Genomic DNA, 18330 nt, shown 5'->3' with positions numbered 1-18330 from the left:
GAGCAGGTAAGGACCTGCTCTCTTCCTTTTCAAAGGTCCTGCTCACTGCTCGCCACTCCCCCACCCCTGGCGGCACTGAACATCCCTTCCCAGAATATGATCCAACAAAGGAACAGCTCATTGAAATTCAGGCTGTGATCCATTACCCCACTATTATAAGGTGACTATATCCCATTTCATTCAGCACCAGCATAAACACAACTGAGCCCTCAGTCCCCAGGTATACCTGGGAGTAAAGGTCCTGCATGATTCAGCATGCTGCAGAGACTGATTGGAGAAGTCAGAAGTAAGTGAGATCAATGGATGTAGGAGATGTCCAGGCTGTAATGACTTCAGTCCTTACCTTTTGAAGTTATCACAACGTGGGCATCTCTGCTTCTCTTTGACTGCTCCAACCAAACTCTGTTCAGACATTATGTTGCCTGTGCATACAAATGTCTGTATACATATACATGTTTTTGTGGGAACAACTGCTCATGGGTTCACTTTAAAAGTAAATATAAAATTTTTAAATAAATGCTGTATACCAATAGGGAGTGTACTATTGTATGCACAGTGAATTTAATGTATGAATAAATGTATGACTGCACAGATCTGTAAATGCACACACCATAGATTGTATGCATGTTGAACATAATGTGTGTGAATAGGGCTCCAGTCACTGCAGCATCCATGGTTGTGACTTCAGTGCACATCTATCTCCAAATAAATCCTGTTGAACACAGTGGGACTTGCTTTCCAATAATGATACCAGGAATTGTGTACTGATTCTTACCTACTATCAGTATGGTACAGTATACTGATAGTAGGTAGCATCCAGAGTTGTCCTTAGTCTGGAACAGGAATCCTTACTCTAGTGCAAGCACTCCTGTCCCACATGAAGAACTCCAGTTTCAAATTAAGGACAACGGGATGCTGCCCTTTGTGTAATATGTACATGGGGAGATGAGTACACTATGAAGTTACAGAGGACTGTCGGGATCAGGCATCAGTTCCATGTGTTACCCTTAACATGGACTGCTCTGCTTGTTGTCTGAGGGCTGCTTTAGGTCCAATCCTATTTGCTGGACATGACGGAAATGTCAGTTCAGTAGAAAATACACTTGCAAGCTGTAGCTGAATGATGGTGCCTTAACTCCACAACAACAGCTACATTTCCATCAACTATCCAGGCTAGCAAGAGTCATGCAATGGCAGGCCAGTGGTTGCACACAAATCATATATTGCACAAAGGTCAATTAATGGTCAATGTAGTTATCTATGCCATATGTTTAGTTGAGCTGAGAGCATTCCTTTTATTTGCATTGGTAAACTGAAGCATATACATGGTTGTAATTCATCCAACAAATAAGTTAGATATATGTTCTTTGGAGTATTCATGGTTTTTGTGTGTGTCGCTTGACAGAAAAAGAACCTGAAGGATATTCTCCACTCCCCAACTCAAAATATATATTGTTGTAGAAACAATCACAAGGTTTCATAATAACCTCATTAGAACTGCAGGCCAGGAGAGGCAGATGAAAAAACAAACCAAAAAACCCTTGAACCCAAGCACAAAAGCCATACGTTCTTTTTGAGCCTATTAACTGATTGCTCCACCGACCTCAGTTTTTACTGGGGGCAAAAGTTTCATTGTAAACTTCATTTTTAGGGTCTCATTGTGAGTTGCCATGGTGTGAGCTTAATTAGCAATGAAATTGTCACAGAAATACGTTAATTTTTTTTTTGCATGTCATTATTCAAGGTAATTACTACATACCATTAAACCTCCTTTACGTTTAGGCTCAAAGGGCAGAAAAAAGGGAGAGACAAAGATTAAAGTTACTCACCACCCTTTTCAATAATTGGTGTGCTTTTTTTTCATAAACATGCAGCTGAGATTTTTAGTGACTTTACTGGGAACAATTCATTTCCACTGAAGAGTTCTCATGCTAAGTTATGCACTCCCGGGAGTGCATAATTGTCGAGAGAGTTCTGTTTCCACAGGATGGAATAGGTCTTAGTAATTCACTGATGCACATTCCACTCCATACTACCCAGTTCAATATTTTAATTACTTAGGTTGGTCTATAGTGAGTGCTTCTTTAGTGCAATGTTACAAACTAGACATTATGTCAGTGCTACACTAGCATTGCAAACATATTGTAATTGGCCTTCAGGCTACCTGTGTTTCCTGCGGTCACTAACAAAACAATCTGATTATTTCAGTTGTTGTTAGGTTTCTCTGATTATTATTCCTGTCCTTATTATGATCTTACATGTGTGGTGTCTGATTAATCAAGACTTTAGCCAGGATTATGCCAGGAACTCTCACTACTGCAATAAACCTTATAGAAATTTCTTGCAAATTATTTTGGGAGAAGAATGATGTCTCTTTTTAAACTAGAGACAGAAAATATTTGCTCATACAATGTTATCTTGGGGGATAACTTCCACCCTCCACGTCTGCAGGGAACTAGCAGCTATTTTGAACACCTAAATGTGAGTTGCTTATAAGTGTTGCAGTAATTTCATTCTTACTCTGGCAAAGCTCTAATGTGTAATAAAACTGCACTATCTGACAGATTTAGACAGCTGCCTCTTTCTCTAGAAGTTCACATTTTGTTAATGTCACCCCCACGTTGAATAAGAGAAGATTAGATGGTAAGGTCAATTTACAAAAATGGTTGTCAGGACATTTTTTTAAATTGTAAAACTTTTTGTGATGTGATTCAGTAAAAAGACTATAGGGAGAAAGCAATGGAGACAAAGGTCTGCTATTAACCTACAGATGCAGGCTATTGCAGGGTTCATTGCGAGATTGGTCACACTGCTTAGCCAATGATGTGCTAGTATGACTGGAAGAGACCACCCTTTTCTGGGGTAAGAGGGCAATTTGGTCTCCATGCTCATTTAATCCTGAACCTTCTCTGAATAGAGTGTCAGTTGGATCTACATTGTGCAAAATTATGCATGCACTTTTTAATGCAGACCATTGTTCACTAAGCACTGGACCAAGATTTCTCAACCAATTTCCATTTGTCATTAGGTCACTTGAAAGCCAAGAGTAATCATAGGTGGATGGCAACATAGACACCATTTCCTTCTGCGGTCTCTAGCCAGAGGGATCTGGATAAGAACAGCTACCTATCACATATTGCTTACAAATTACAGCTGTATTAAAATTTAAGGAATTGCCTGTTTCGTTAGTGAAGAATTCGCTATACAGACATTCTCTCTCCTACAGAGATCATTTTCAAGTAATCTGGGAATGTTTGGTTAAGGTGTCAGTCTACACCGCTTAAAACACTGTATATTGCTGGTACAGGAACAGGTGTTAAATGAACTATGCCACCACGGGCACCCTTGCTCTTCCCTTCTTTCTGTGTGGGAAGGCCTCTCTGTAAGAACAAAAGGAGAAAAAGAAATTGATATACATTGTAAGTATGAACACACAGACCAGATCTCAAGTATCTCAGGAACAAGATTTTTAAATTCTGCGGATGATCCTATAGTTCAAATATGAATTAATACTTTAAGAATTCTGAATACAGCATGTACACCAAATTTATTGATACATTTACAAAAAGGAAACAGTATTCCATTAACTCTCCAAGAAACATTTACATTTTAAACCATATTTGGCAATAATCATAATTTTATTGATTTGTACAAGTATCTTCTTACACAGGCAAGACTTGCTAAAGTGTGCTCCCATCCAGTGAAGTTCCATTCAGTGTGAATTCTGTAATAGATTCTAAGAACATCAATTGGCCAGTCCTGATATAGTGGAAAGAATCTACAAACATTTACAGTGACTGGTTGGTTGGTGCTGTTTCCCCGTTGATTATGAACAAAGGCTGACACAAGGATACATTTCTATATTAGGTCCATAACACACTAAAGAGTGTGTTTGCTCTTTCACTCCCTGTCATTCCAATTAAGTTGGAGAAAAATGTAACTAGTATTTTACAGGACATGGCAAAGCTGTTCATCTAGATGATGTCTATATTATAAAAAATAAAATAAAATAATATAAATATGTAACACAAACCCAGTGCCCATTGTTAAATAAGATATTCAATAAAAAGCAGACCTTCTAGAATGACTGGTTTTAAAATATGCAGATATAATTTAATTATTAAGAACTTGAAACAATGTGGAAATTAAGCTGCAATAGCCAGATTTTTTGCATCTATGCCAGGTAAAGTAGTTAAGTGCATAACATTCTGTTACATTGATAAGAGTGTAGATTACAATCGTACAATGAATTGCGTATATAAGAATGCATGAAGGAGCTCTGAAAAGTTGTCATAAAGATAGGATGGTTTCACATGACCATGTTTTTCACATGCTTAACTTCAATTTTTATATGATGGTTCCATCATTTGAAGCTTCTAGTGGAGTTCTAACTACCATAACCTCTTAATCCCATTCAGAGAATAGCTTTCAATGGAGGAAAACATAGGCATGTGTTTATGACCTGGATGGCAACTGGTCATTTGAATCCACCAGCCATCTGCTCTACCTTAACAATGCTTAAAATTAAAATTTCATAATACCCAGTCATTTCAAAACTCCTTTTGGATTGTTATAGTCAAATACAGGTGGCCCTTATTATCCGCTGACTCCGTATCTGTGGTTTTGCGTATCCGCGATTGGGTCTTAGAGACCAAGTTTAATTATCCATGGGTAAAAAATTGGTGAAATTCACCTATCTGCGTTTTCAAGTGGCCGGAAATGACCAGGAAATGGCTTCTGGTGTCATTTCTGACCACCATTTTCCAGCAGAGAGCCATTCTGTGGCTCTTAAAAAAAATTTTTTTTGGTGAACATTTGACTGTTTTCGGGGTTTAGGTGGAGGCACTGCTGGAGAGCTAGAAACCTGGAGAATAAAGTACTGTCCTTTTCATCTCTTATTTCTGCCCCCCTGCTCCCCTCGCTTTATTGTTAGCAACCTAAGCCCCCAAGTCCCATTGAATCAAGGTTTCGTTATTGGCAGTTTCCATATGCATGCCTATAGGCGAAACCGGAACCTCCGCGAATAATGAGGGCCACCTGTACTTACAAACATAAAATTGGTGGGACATCAAAGGATGTATAGTAACATCACTGAAAAGTTATTTGTGACTAACAGTGGACTTTCTGTGTAAACTACTTCACATGAGGAAACATAATTTTAATATCCCACTAGTTATGCAACCAGATGTTTGTGCGTGAATTCTACATTTCTGTGTCTCTGAAAATGTTAAGACAGATCAACAAACCCAATGGAATCACTGGAGTTTCAAAGCAGGGTAACAGTCTTTTTTTGTTTGTTTTATTTTTAGGAAAGACAAGATTCAAAAATAAATGCCCATTGAAAATGTAGTATCCAAGTCCCAGAAACTATACAATGTAGCTTGTTAAATCCAGCAAATAGGAAGTCATGTCTATGATCTGATCAAGAATACCTGCCCTTGTCACTCTTCGGATGTTTCTATCCACTTGTTCACATTGAGGGCCAAGATATCCTTTTTTACATAAGCATTTATTTGGTCGTATGCAGACACCTCCATGTCGACATGCTGGGTCACATTTTGCTGTAAAAAATTCAAATTCAAATTCATTCCTCCATTACAATGGGGGCACTGGGGAAAACCACCCACCCACATTTTTCTATTTCTTCAAATATAAACTAGCACAAACCTGGATTACCAGTTAGGAAAAAAATGGGATACAAATATAATAGAAATATACTGTATTTTGCAAAAGGATCACTCTAATATAGAGGGGGGTGCTTAATATATATTACTTATTACATTTCATACTGCATATGCTCTAGAATTGTCTCTTTCTTTCTGGAAAGATATTTCTAAGCACTTGCATCTTAAGATGAGGTGGGGAAAAAATCTGGCTATGAACTTAATAAACATTTCTTCACATGATAAATTTTGTGTTGTTCCAGAAGGGGCCGTGACTAACTGAGGATCAGACTAGACAATACATTTAATGTATGCTTTGTAACTATGTGCCTCTTTCCCCCCTAAATAGCAACCATGGGGGGCAGATGCAATTCCAATCAGGATCATGGCATGGGGGCTTTAACCCTTGCCCCCCATAGTTTGCATCCCCCCTCCAACAGCTCTTATTTTCTCCAAAAGAGAAACTCCTGTATTCATATAACTTCCCTCCTGGGGAAAATAGGAGCCACGGTGGGTCCCAATATGGTTTGGGACCATGGGGGAGGGCAAAGGTTTGAAGCTTCCTTTTCCTCATGTCACAGTTCCAATCTGGATCCGGCTCCCAGACACAGAGTTGCTGTTTAGAACAAAACCCAAGACATAGAGATCGTTCTCATGGGCAGCCCTATCTGGGTTCTAGCTGTAGCCCAGCTATAGCTACCAGCTGTAGCCTAGATAGGGCTGGTCATGAGAAGCGCTTGAATCGGGAGCTTTGTAGTCCTAAATAGACCGGGTTTTCTAATCTGGACTAAAAGTGAGGTTGGAGAGCATGCACACCCAAGTCATGTGGAAACTCGGGCTGCCAGCAGCTCCTCTCATAGAGCTGGAGGGAAGGAATGGCCCAGCAGTGGAAATCCCCCAATGCACTGCGTTGCTGTGCGCAGTGCATTGTGGGACCCAAGATGACCCAGTTCCCTTCCCTCTAGCTCTTGACTGCTGTGCCACTCACTGCTCATATGAGCCCCTGGTGGCGCAGTGGTAAAACTGCCACCCTGTAACCAGAAGGTTACAAGTTCGATCCTGACCAGGGGCTCAAGGTTGACTCAGCCTTCCATCCTTCCGAGGTCGGTAAAATGAGTACCCAGAAATGTTGGGGGCAATATGCTAAATCATTGTAAACCGCTTAGAGAGCTCCGGCTATAGAGCGGTATATAAATGTAAGTGCTAGTGCTATTGCTATATGGGCATGAGGGTGGTGGAGCCCTAGTTAGGCATGGGATCCTCTGGGGGAACACAGGTAGGCTCCTGCCTTCACCCCAGCTTTCCCTAGCCCCAGCAGGCATGATCGTGTGAACGACCTTACTGTTACAAAGCACACATCAAACATCTCATGTAGAAGGGGGAGTGTGAGTTCGTAGAGGGACTCTAGGCAAAAGCCACAGTGTGCTGTACTGTTGCATATGAACAATATCCAGAGAGGCTGTTCTAACTCTCTAGAATTCAGTCCTGGAGTGAACTGCTCTGGCTGCGGGTTCAGGATGTCTCCTTTGAACAGACTTTGAACAGTAACACCTCGTAGGGTGTTACTTCTGGCTTTCCATGCCTTCCCGATATAATGAAGGTAGCAGGGGGGTAGCTAGGGGAGAGGGGGCCTGTGTTCACCCTTCTCTCTGGTGGCCCCTCAGAGTGAGGGAGATAATGAAGAAAATAGGGAAGGGTGGAGCTGGGGAGCCCTCAGGAGCTGGAGGGCCCGGGTTCTTTGAACCCTTTCACTCAATTATAGCTACACCTATGGGTACATGTTTTCCAAAGGTGTTATAGCTGCATGCCTCAGGGGTTTTTCCTGCCTCACCCACAGCCAGTTCACGTGTATGCCTTTCCTTCCCATTTTCTTGTAACTGGATGCTTTGTTTTTGTGTTCTGGCACCTCTTGCATGCACAGATAAACTGACTGAAAGATTCTGCTTGAAGAAGCATCTGAATGATAGCAAAAGTATGTGTATATTTGTTGGTGGTGGTAGGTCCCAGTGTGCTGCCTCACTCCCTGGTCCCATTATACTCATGCACACTGCGTATGAACAATATCCAGAATTATTTTTGCATAATTTATCAAGACCATACATGGCAGATCTAAAGCAAATTCTAAATTCATAAACCAAGGTTGAAATCCCTGGTTTCTCCTTCCACACTTTCCCACCCATTCATCGTTTGTTTTTTAGAAGCTTCAGTAAATGAACTATTTTAAATGGGGGTATTTAATTCTTGCTATAGGATTACTATACCATGAACTGAGTACTAACCAGTTCTGCAGAACTCGCCTTCCCAGCCTTGATTACAGCAACATTTTCCGGTGGGAGTGCAGTGCCCATTTCGACAATGCCTTGAGCATTCAGATGTCAATATCTGGGCAGGAAGAGCTGTTCTTTTGCATTCTTCTGGGACTAAAGGCCTGTAGAAAAATATACAAGCAACACACACATTTAAAAGTCAGGGTCAAAGAGAAATGGTTTACACACAGGCTGGATTCACTTTTCTCCCCAAAGAAAGATGTTTAAAATGGCCCATGTTGCAGAGTTTGTTTTATTAAATAAAGTGTGGAAAATTGCATCTTACGGAACATTTAATTTTTTTAGAGTTTTTAGGATGATGAAATCCACTGCATGATATTCAGCAGACTTAGTCAGCAAAAATATTTTCAAAGAAGCCCTGAGATTTTGACAACTATCTGTCATATGGTTTATTTATTTTAATTTATTTTATTTATTGTTAAATTTATATACCACCTTTCATTAAAAACAATCCCAAGGCGGTTTGCAAAAATTAAAAAACATAATAAAAATGACAGTTAAAAGTATTAAGCTAAAAATATGACAGCAAATCTAATTTAAAATATATAAAATACAGACATAAAAACTGTACATGGATACAAACACACAGAAGCAGCAATAAAACAATCATGTAATGGCCTGAATAAAAAGCCAAGATTTAACAAGGTTTCTAAAAACTGTGATGGAGTCCGAGGAGCAAATGACCACTGGGAGAGCATTCCAAAATCTGGGGGCAGGAACCGAGAAGGCCCTGTCCCGCGTGTACGGCAACCGAGCCACCCTCCTTGTTGGCACCAGGAGCAGAGCCCCATCAGATGATCTTGTCAAGTGGGCAGCAACCCTTGGGAGCAGGCGGTACCTCAGGTATCCCGGGCCCAAACTGTTGAGGGCTTTAAAGGTCAAAAACAGCACCTTGAATTGGACCTGGAAACACACTGGTAACCAGTGCAGCTCTTTCAAAATAGGTGTGATATGATCACACCGGGCAGGCAGCTCCAGCTAGAACCCTAGATGCCGCATTTTGTACAAGCTGCAGTTTCCGGATATTCTTCAAGGGCAGCCCCATGTAGAGCGTGTGACAGTAATCCAGCCGTGACATGACTAAGACATGGGTAACTGTGGCCAGATCTGCTTTCTGGAGAAAGGGACGCAGCTGGCACACTAGCCGAAGCCATGCAAAGGCACCCCTGGCCACCGCTTCCACCTGAGCTTCCAAAAGCAGAGCCAGATTCAGTAATATCCCCAAGGTGCGTACTTGCTCCTTCAAGGGGAGTGCAACCCCATCTAGAACAGGTAGAATCACTTCATCCCGATTGGCTCTCCTACTGACCAACATTACCTCTGTCTTGCCTCTAATCCCCGATTCAGAACATCTACCGCCTCCCTAGGATCAGGTGACAAGGAGAGATAGAGCTGAGTGTCATCTGCATATTGCTGACAACTCAGTCCAAGTCTCCAGATGACTTTTCCCAGCGGCTTCATGTAGATGTTAAACAGCATGGGGGACAAAAACGAACCCTGCGGGACCCCAAAGGCCAACGGTCATGGGGCCGAGCAGTAGCCCCACAGCACCACCTTCTGGACCCTCTCCCCCAAGAAAGGAACGGAGCCACTCCAACACATTACCTCCAATTCCCATATTCAAGGAGGCGGTCCAGAAGGATACCATGGTCAATGGTATCGAAGGCTGCTGAGAGGTCCAGCAGAATCAACAGGGACACATTCTCCCTGTCTAGTTCCTGGCAAAGCTCATCCACTAGAGCGACCAAGGCAGTCTCAGTCCCATATCTGGGGCAGAAGCCAGATTAAAAAGGGTCCAGATAATCCGTATCATCCAAGAACCTCTGCAGCTGGGACGCCACCACACGCTCTATCACCTTGCCCCCAAAGGGAAGGTTAGAGACAGGTCTAGAGTTATCCAGGTTGGAGGGATCAAGGGAGCGCTTTTTAAATAATGGTCTTACCACCACCTCCTTGAGGCATGCTGGCATCCTGCCCTCCCTTAATGAGGTATTAATAATCACCTCCAACCATCTACCTTTACCCTCCCTGGCAGCTTTTATTAGCCATGAAGGGCAAGGGTCAACAGCGCACAATGTCGCCCACACACTGCACAGGATCTTGTCTACATCCTCAGGCTGTACAAACTGAAAACAATCCAACACAACAGGACCAGATGGTACCAGAGGCACGTCTGCTGGAACTGCCAAAACTCTGGAGTCCAGGTCAGCATGGATGCAAGCAGCAAAGTGATAAGCAAACTGATCACAACAGGCTGTAGATACTGTAATTCCTCCCCCATTACCTGGGGGGATGTGTGGAGAAATGTTTTTGCCACACGAAACAGCTCCGTTGGTCTGCACTGAGCAGATGCAATGGAGGCAGAGGAAAAAAAAGATTTATTCGCTGCCCACCCCCACCCCCCCACGTAGTAGTCCCTAAAATGGGCTCTAGCCCGTGTTCGGTCGGATTTGGCACAACTCTTCCTCGAGTGCTGTTATAGCCGTTGTCCAAGTTGTTTCATCGCCCTAAGCTCCAAGGAAAACTAAGTTGCCGAACGGGCTCCACCAAGCTGGAGAGGGCGTTTAGGAGCAACAGTGCCAACAGCCTGGGTCGTCTCTCCATTCCAGAGATCAGCCATGGCCTCGACAGGGTCACCAGCTCTGGACACTGGAAACTCCCCGAGGGCCATCTGGAATCCAAGCGGATCCATAAGCCTCCTGGGGCGGACCATTCTAATCACTCCAACACCCCTGCAGAGGGCAGATGGAGCAGTCAAACTAAATCCCGCCAGATGATGGTCTGTGCATGACAAGGGAGTTATTTCAAACTCCCCCACCTCCAGATCATTAATTCCCTGGTCAGCAAAAACCAGATCCAGAGTGTTTCCTGCCATGTGGGTAGGGCCCGATACCAACTGAGACAGGCTCATGGTTGCCATGGAGGCCATGAAATCCTGAGCCGAACCTACTGGGGGGGCCTCAGCATGGACATTAAAATCCCCCAGAACAATACATTCGGGGGAACCCAAGGCCATCTCTGAGATCACCCCCGCCAGCTCAGGTAGGGAGACTGAAGTGCAGCAGGGTGGTTGGTACACCAACAGAATCCCCAGCCTATCTTGGAGGCCCACCCTCAAGGACAACTACTCAACATTCTGAGATTACCTGACTGGGCACCTGGAAATGGGGAGGATCTCATAGGCTACTCGTAGGCTATCTTGTCTACTTCCTTGTAGTAGTAAGACTCGGCCTTTTCAAAATTTGATTTTAAGTGTAATAAAGAATAAAGCTGATATCTTTTCTGTAAATATGCCAGCCAAACACTCCAGTATCAGAAATTATAGCCAAATACAGTGCTGCTGATGTTTTGCAGAAGTGTAAAACATCACATTACAGCACATTTTATAGAAATATTACATAATATTTTTGCCAGGAGTCTATTATTTTATTTATTGCATTTACATAGTGCCTTTCTTCCATCAAGTAATCCAAAGAGTTGTTGCGTCTCGCCCTAAAGAACTCCTCTACAACCTGGAAAAGGCTTTTGTTGTTAAATAATTCACAGGTTCCCAGGCAAAGTTTACAACCCAGACCTTCATATTCTGTGATATTCTATTAACCATTTTGATATTCCATATTATTCAGCTTCTGAAGAAATACTTGTTTGGCCTGATCATATCCTAGAGAAGCAAGGAGCTTTATCAAAAGGCCATATGAAAGTAACTTCTTTGCAGTTTCCAACTTCCAATTGGACAAGCTCTCATCTGACAAGACTAGCAAAATGAATTCTGTTGGAAAAAACTGAATCTTGAGCCAATTATATACCTCCAAGCCTTCACCTCAATTTTGGGCATCCCGGTCCCTAATCCGAGTACTGTATTAGACACGCATCTAGGGGCAGAGAGGATGGATGACCCTTAAGAATTTAGTTGGCCATTGAGTTAATACTATCTAAACATTAAAAATGGTTCCAAGATACACCCCGGCTTAACTCCTTTATAGGTGGTAATCATTTTTGAGAGCAACCCTTGCAGGTTGCACCTCAGGGAACAGTTCGTATACAGCTTCTGAATAAGGAAGAGTAAATGCCTGTCGATAGATGACTTCTTAAGTTTTTCCCAAAGGATCACTCTCCAAATTGAATAGAAAGCAAATTTAAAATCAAGAAAGGCCACATATAAAGCAGGGTTAGATTTTCAAATATATTTATCTATTAAATGACGTAAAACTAGGATATGGTCAATTGTTGAATGCCCAGATCTAAATCCAGCTTCCTCATCCCCAAGTACACCTTGCAGTTCCAACTAGTCTTGGAGTTTTTTATTTAGGTGCCTTGAGTGTAACTTACTCACTACACTCAGTAAACTAATGGGGTGATAATTAGTTGGGTCATTCTTATTGTCCTTTTAATATATTGGGACAACTATTGCTACACCCCAATCCTCCTAACAGGGGAGCCCACCAATCTGGGTTCACTTTAATTAGCTCAGAGAGGACAAGGTCACTACCCAGGGCGTTTCTCACCTTCAGGGTATCAGTCATACCAGCCACCTCAATTAGAGCTACAGTGGGCCAGGCAGGTAGTAAGTTGATATCTAAATCAACCAGTTTCCACGCCTACTCAGAGATCTAAAGTGTATAATAAAGATCTAAAGTGTTCTTCCCATGCATGCACTGGGATTTAGTTGATCAGACCCATTAGAGTTTTACCGGGGCCTCTGGCAGTGATCCACCAGGAAAGAGAGGAATCGCTCTCCTTAACTGATCAAATCAAAAATTGCCAGGACTTTTTAATAGACCTCTCTTTCTCCTTAAAAAGAGCACACACATATTATTTAAAGGATTGGTGGGAAGTAGGTGCTGAATGTTTCCCCTGCATGCGCTTTACACAGAATAATATAATTTTAGACTTACAAGGGGCCTTGGAGGTCTTCTTGTCCACCCCCCTGGGGTGTAGCAGAAAATGGTTACAACATCCTTGAGAGATGCTCTTGTTTGAGCATCTGTCCAGCTACTTGTTCACCTCTGCTAACTAAGCAGTCACCTTTTAAAGTGCTGTTATTTAGCAAGGGAAGAGCAATGGTTTCTATCCAATTCCAGCACAGCATCCCTCCAGTGTTTGTTGCTGGTGTCTACCTTATCTTATCATTAGATTGTGAGACCTTTGGGGACAGGGACTCATTTTATTTGTTTTTTCTATGTAAACTGCTTTGAGAACTTTTTTGTTGAAAAGTGGTATATAAAAATTAATAATCATAATAATAATCACCAGTGAAAGAAAACCTAGCACTACACAGGGCAGACTGTTTCACTGTCAACCAGTTCTTACTGTTAAGAAGAAAGAAAGAAAGAAAGAAAGAAAGAAAGAAAGAAAGAAAGAAAGAAAGAAAGAAAGAAAGAAAGAAAGAACTTACTTACTATTCAGAAGAGAGGCCCACTGAGAAAAAAGCAGCTGGGAGGAAATGCGGGGTGTGTGTGTGTGTGTGGCATAGGCAGGGAAAACATCAGCACCCACCTCCTGTCTGCCCTTAAGAGCAAATTTCCATTTCCTTTGACTGATTTCTTTTGCTTTTCTGTCTCTAGCATTTTTTATTTTTCTTGTTGTTGGTTTACTGTTTGATCAGCATAGGAACATACGAAGCTGCCTTAAATTGAGTCAAACCATTGATCCATCTAGCTCAATATTGTCTACTAAGGGTGTGCGTGAACTGAGGTTCAATCACTGGTTCGGACAAGCTCCAAACCGGTTCAGCACAACGTGGAGGGAAGTGGGAGCTTTAAGAAAGAAGAGAGCAGGGTCCTTACCTGCTCTCTCTGCCACCCCATGCAGCTTCTTGCTGAGGTGGTGCTCTTCCCCAAGTACCCACGTGCGGCGCCAGCATGCACATGGCATCTGCACATGTGGGGGTGCCATTTGTGTGGTCAGCATGTGCATGCTGGCACTGAGCGTGGGTTCTTGGGAAGAGCACCGCCCCAGCAGGAAGCTACATGCGGCGGCAGAGAGCAGGTTAGGACCTAGTCTCCTCTTTCTTAAGCTCCCGCTCCCCCTCTCCCCATGGCGCCGAACTGGTTCAGAGTCGAACCAGTGCTCGAACCTCAGTTTGTGCACACTGTTATTGTCTACAGTGCCTGGCAGCGGCTCTCCAAGGTTCCAGGCAGGCTATCTACACCTGGGATCTTCTGCATGCAAAGCAGATGCCCCACCACTGACCTATGGCCCCGTTTTATATCATTTCGTAATACTCTTTTCAATTTTACTGTAAGCAGGGCATTTTGCCTAGACAGGTGGGATACAAACATCAGCATCAATAAATGTGGGAGTTGGGGCATTTTTAGGGAAGAATAAGCAAGTGGGAGGGGCTGCTTACCCTGTGCTGCACTCGTCAATTGAAATTCCTCCTCCAGGCCACTCCCCAGCTCAGGTGCTCACCTTTCTTCCACTCTTGAAGCCAAGTGGAAGAAAATGGGGCGAAACTACCCAGGGGAGAGGATGCAGGATCAAATTTATGTTAAACATCACCTTTCCACTGCTGATTCTCCTCCTGCAAATAGTATCCCAGCCTTACATTAGCAACACCCCCCCCCCACACACACATTATGTTGAATGCATGTACAGAGGGGGTTGGGACTGTGTCTACTCATGGATGCTGCCCCTGCTCTATACTCACATTGGAGCGAAAGAACAGAAAGAACAGAAGCAGAGTCCCCAACTGAATAGATGGAGTCTATATGCATGCAATCTGTACATATATGCAGATTTTCCACATCTTCACTGAACACATGTACAGGGTGGGACCAGCTGCTGAGAGCAGGGGTGTCCCGAAGTCTTTGGACACCCGAAGTGAGGTGCCAAACACAGGGTGGGAGAGGTGGCCACAGGTAGGGAGGTGCAGATGTGCATGCTGCTCTGTTGCAGCTGTCGCCGGATGTGGCCGCCTTATCTTGTCTCATGGAAAGATTGGCCCTGGCTGAGCAAAGGCACAATCTCTCTCTTACTGTACAAGTGTTCCGCATAATGTATGAAAGGGGTTATTATGAGACAGACATGGGATTGGGAAGTCCCTCAGAAAGATCTCTCATGGTCTGTCTCAATCATAGTGCAACTGGCTAGTATAAAATTGCAAACCACCACACACACACACACACGCCCATCACTGGAGCTTTACATCAATTCTCTCTCTCCCTCTCAAAGGCCAGCTTTGAAAAAGACACAATCATACAAGCACAGATTAGTTGGAGCCTCATAGATCATGGTCCAATCCTCCTGTCAGTAAGCAGGAATCCTGATTAAAGCTGTCTTTATCCCGGTGGAGTGGAGGGTGGGAATGCAGAAAATAAAAACTCCTCCCTCCTAGCAAAATAATGCACACTGTTTCTAGCTCATTTCTCCTTAGACCAAATTATCAAGTGAAAATAAATTTTATTTCATGATAAGTGACTACTTTCCCCAGAGTAAATATAGCACCCCTTCAGGTATGGTTTTTCAAGACATTTGTTTCCAGTACTGGGAGGCATGCCAAGAGCTCATTACTTGATTTACTACAGGGGAATGATGTGAGGAGGAAGAAAAGGAACTCCTCCCCCCCCCTTTCCGATTTTTAAACTCAGCAGCATATCAAATTTATTCTTATATGGTATACTTGTTCATGACCTCTAGTCTTGAAGAAATTCTGTCATATTTGAAAACTAGTCCCCAGCGGAGGCGGTATCAGTGTTAATAGCTGTGAGGTCAATGCAACTGCTAAACAGTTTGTATTACTGTCAGGGTGGTCATGAAAACAACACCTGCTGCAGGAGGCCTTGGCAGCTGGGTCAACAGGCACTGTGGGAATTTATCAATTTAGGGGGCCACTTGCATAGCACTTTGACGGATGAATTGGGAAAGAACTGGCTTATGGGCTAAAGCTGCTCAATTATGTATTGCATTCCTTACGATGGCAGAGAAGCCAACTTCTTGCAGGCACGAGAAAAGGAGGCAAAATTCAAAGTGAGCACATATTTTTGCCTTATAAAAGGACGTACACGGAGAGCTCCTTAGGAAGCAATATTTGTAAGAAGGAAAGGAGGTGGGATGGTGGCGGAAATGTGCCATGTATGAATTATAATGTGATCTTTTAAAGACTATTCTTTCTCTCCTTTACAAAGTGAAAAACTCTTTGAGCTTATGCATTCATTGGTTGTAGTGCATATGTTCACCTACAGGAAAGGCAACTGCAGATAGAGAAGCAAACGGGCAAAACAATTATGTTAAAAGATAAACAACATTCGCTGAGGCATTCTTTCTGGGCTTCTGTAACTACAAGTGATTTTGAGGATTAGGTACATTTTGAATCCAAGGGGATCACATGGACCACTTGGGTGGGTTTCTTGGTCAATTGCTGTTTGCTGATAGCTTTATATAACATACTTCCACAGTATTATTTAAATACAATCAGGCATGTGAAAATAATTGTGGAGAAGAGATTTATGATCGTCTCACTGAATCATAGGGCTTAAAAGGGGCTTGGAATCATCTTGAGGAACCACTACTCTACAGCAGGAATCTCTATACACCAAACCATACTGGCTGCACTTGAATTTTAATATCTTCTAGGGTTACAGCACACCTTAATCGGAAAACAGGGCTGAACAGGAGTTTTATGCTGTAGGTGCTTATACAATGCAAGGGGTTGTAAGGTAAAACCATTCTGAAAGCTCCAGAAAAACAAGCAAAATGATATTGATGCTTATCTGCACAGCACAGGGTAAATAAAAGTACTCTGCAGTTCTTATTTCTTTCTTTGGATCAATTCCGCAGGTTTGGCTGAAAGATCATTATTAGCCCAAGACTAGTCTGTGAAGATAGATATCTACATCAGCACTACTGGGCACTTTCCTTTTCATTTTAGTTTGCCAATTATTGTTTCAGTATGTTTTCCCATTTTACACACACACACACACACACACACACACACACACACACACACTTCTGGCTCTTGGGTTTGTGTACTTGGAGGTTAGTTTGTTTGTTTGGACTTGCTTTGATAAATCTAAATATGTACAACAGCATCTCTACAGTTATGCAGCATACAAAACCCAATTCCCGCTCCTCAAGGGAGGAAGAGAACTTTGAAAAGTTTATTATTGGCTATGTGAAATAGCCAAGGTTATGCACTCCTGCATAAAAAGAAAAAAAGAAAAAGCAAAGCAAAGCAGAATGATTCAAAAACATTGTGAATGGGTAAACATGCAACCAAATAAACAGGAAAACTGCCCTCATAGTGAAGGCGGAAAGAAAATAAATGGGTAGTTAAATGCAACCTAAAACCAAGGCTAAATAATGAGAGGGTGGTTATATTTCATGGCACCCCTGTTTAATCTCACACCTGTAGTGAGGCATTTTAAAATTTAATTTAAATTCAAAAAATTGTTTTGCAAACCGAATAAAATTTACACAATAATAAAACATGCCGGAACCGTACATATCCTCACACAGATGGCATTTTATTATTTTAATAAAGTAATTTCAGTCTGGCACTGATAACTTTCCTCATCTTTGTCAGGATGCTTGGAGATTTGAGCATTTAAGTCAGGAAAGATCCTGATGCTAATGCCAGCAATGCAGTTGTTAAGCTGACAAAAGCACTTCTCAGGTTTGGATATGTTAATTATAAAGTGGTTGCTGCATCTCTTTTTCTGATACCGAACTGCACTGCACTTCTGTCTCTTCTTGGGCATGGGAACAGAGGCATCTCTTCGGAGTGGTATTGAGGTCCTGGGAATGGGTAGAAATCAGCCATGTGCCCACTGAAGCTAAACTCTGATATCAGAATGCTGAAGTATAGCTCCTATACTTTTGGGCACAAATTTGCTTCCTCCCCCCTTCATTTTCATCCCATCCTATATTGACAACAACTTTGTCAACTGAATTCTGACTTCTTAGAAGAATCAGTATCTTTTGAAAAAAAGTTTGGTCCAGTAGAAAGGAGTGGTTTTGCAAGCAACCCTTCACATATATATCATTAAACCATTTTCAGAGCTCTTAGAGGTTCACTGAACAAGATGGCAGTATGACCTGGGCTAGATTCCTTTAAGAAAGCCAGGCAATTGAAAGTGCAAATTTTAGCAGGCATGAAATACTGCATCTTTCCTCTGCTTGTGCTTTTCTCACCAAAACTGCTTCCTCTGGCTTTTTTCTTCCTCCTTCCAGTGGGGAATCTTGCAGTTCTCAGAGGAGAAAAATGGAGAGGGAAAAGTAGCTTTTTGAGAAGGAGGAAGGAAGCATGAGCAAGAAAAATGTCAGCAACCCCTTCCACCTGTTCTGTGCTTTAAATCCCCCATACATTATAGGGGACTATGGGACTGGCACCGATACACCCA

General features: G+C 42.5%; 1 protein-coding gene across 2 annotated transcripts in view; it reads right to left on the bottom strand.

Moving 5' to 3' along the window:
• Positions 1-1270: 1270 nt before the first annotated feature.
• HHIP (hedgehog interacting protein) overlaps positions 1271-18330 on the bottom strand; it is a 136427-nt gene continuing 119367 nt past the window's right edge. Inside the window, exons 12-14 of one of the 2 annotated variants that reach the window (XM_053258129.1) lie at positions 7943-8091; positions 5433-5561; positions 1271-3380 (exon numbers count right to left, since the gene is read on the bottom strand). In XM_053258129.1, the coding sequence (XP_053114104.1) occupies positions 3259-3380; positions 5433-5561; positions 7943-8091 (400 nt within the window). In that variant the 3' untranslated portion in view covers positions 1271-3258. Of the gene's footprint in view, positions 3381-3528; positions 5562-7942; positions 8092-18330 lie in introns of those variants that run through there. The other variant, XM_053258130.1, reaches the window with a different exon arrangement.

The sequence above is a fragment of the Hemicordylus capensis genome, chromosome 5, assembly GCF_027244095.1.
Source record: "Hemicordylus capensis ecotype Gifberg chromosome 5, rHemCap1.1.pri, whole genome shotgun sequence".
NCBI classification, from domain to species: domain Eukaryota; kingdom Metazoa; phylum Chordata; class Lepidosauria; order Squamata; family Cordylidae; genus Hemicordylus; species Hemicordylus capensis.
Note: the sequence above shows the minus strand (reverse complement) of the source record. Positions and strands in the feature narration are given on the sequence as shown.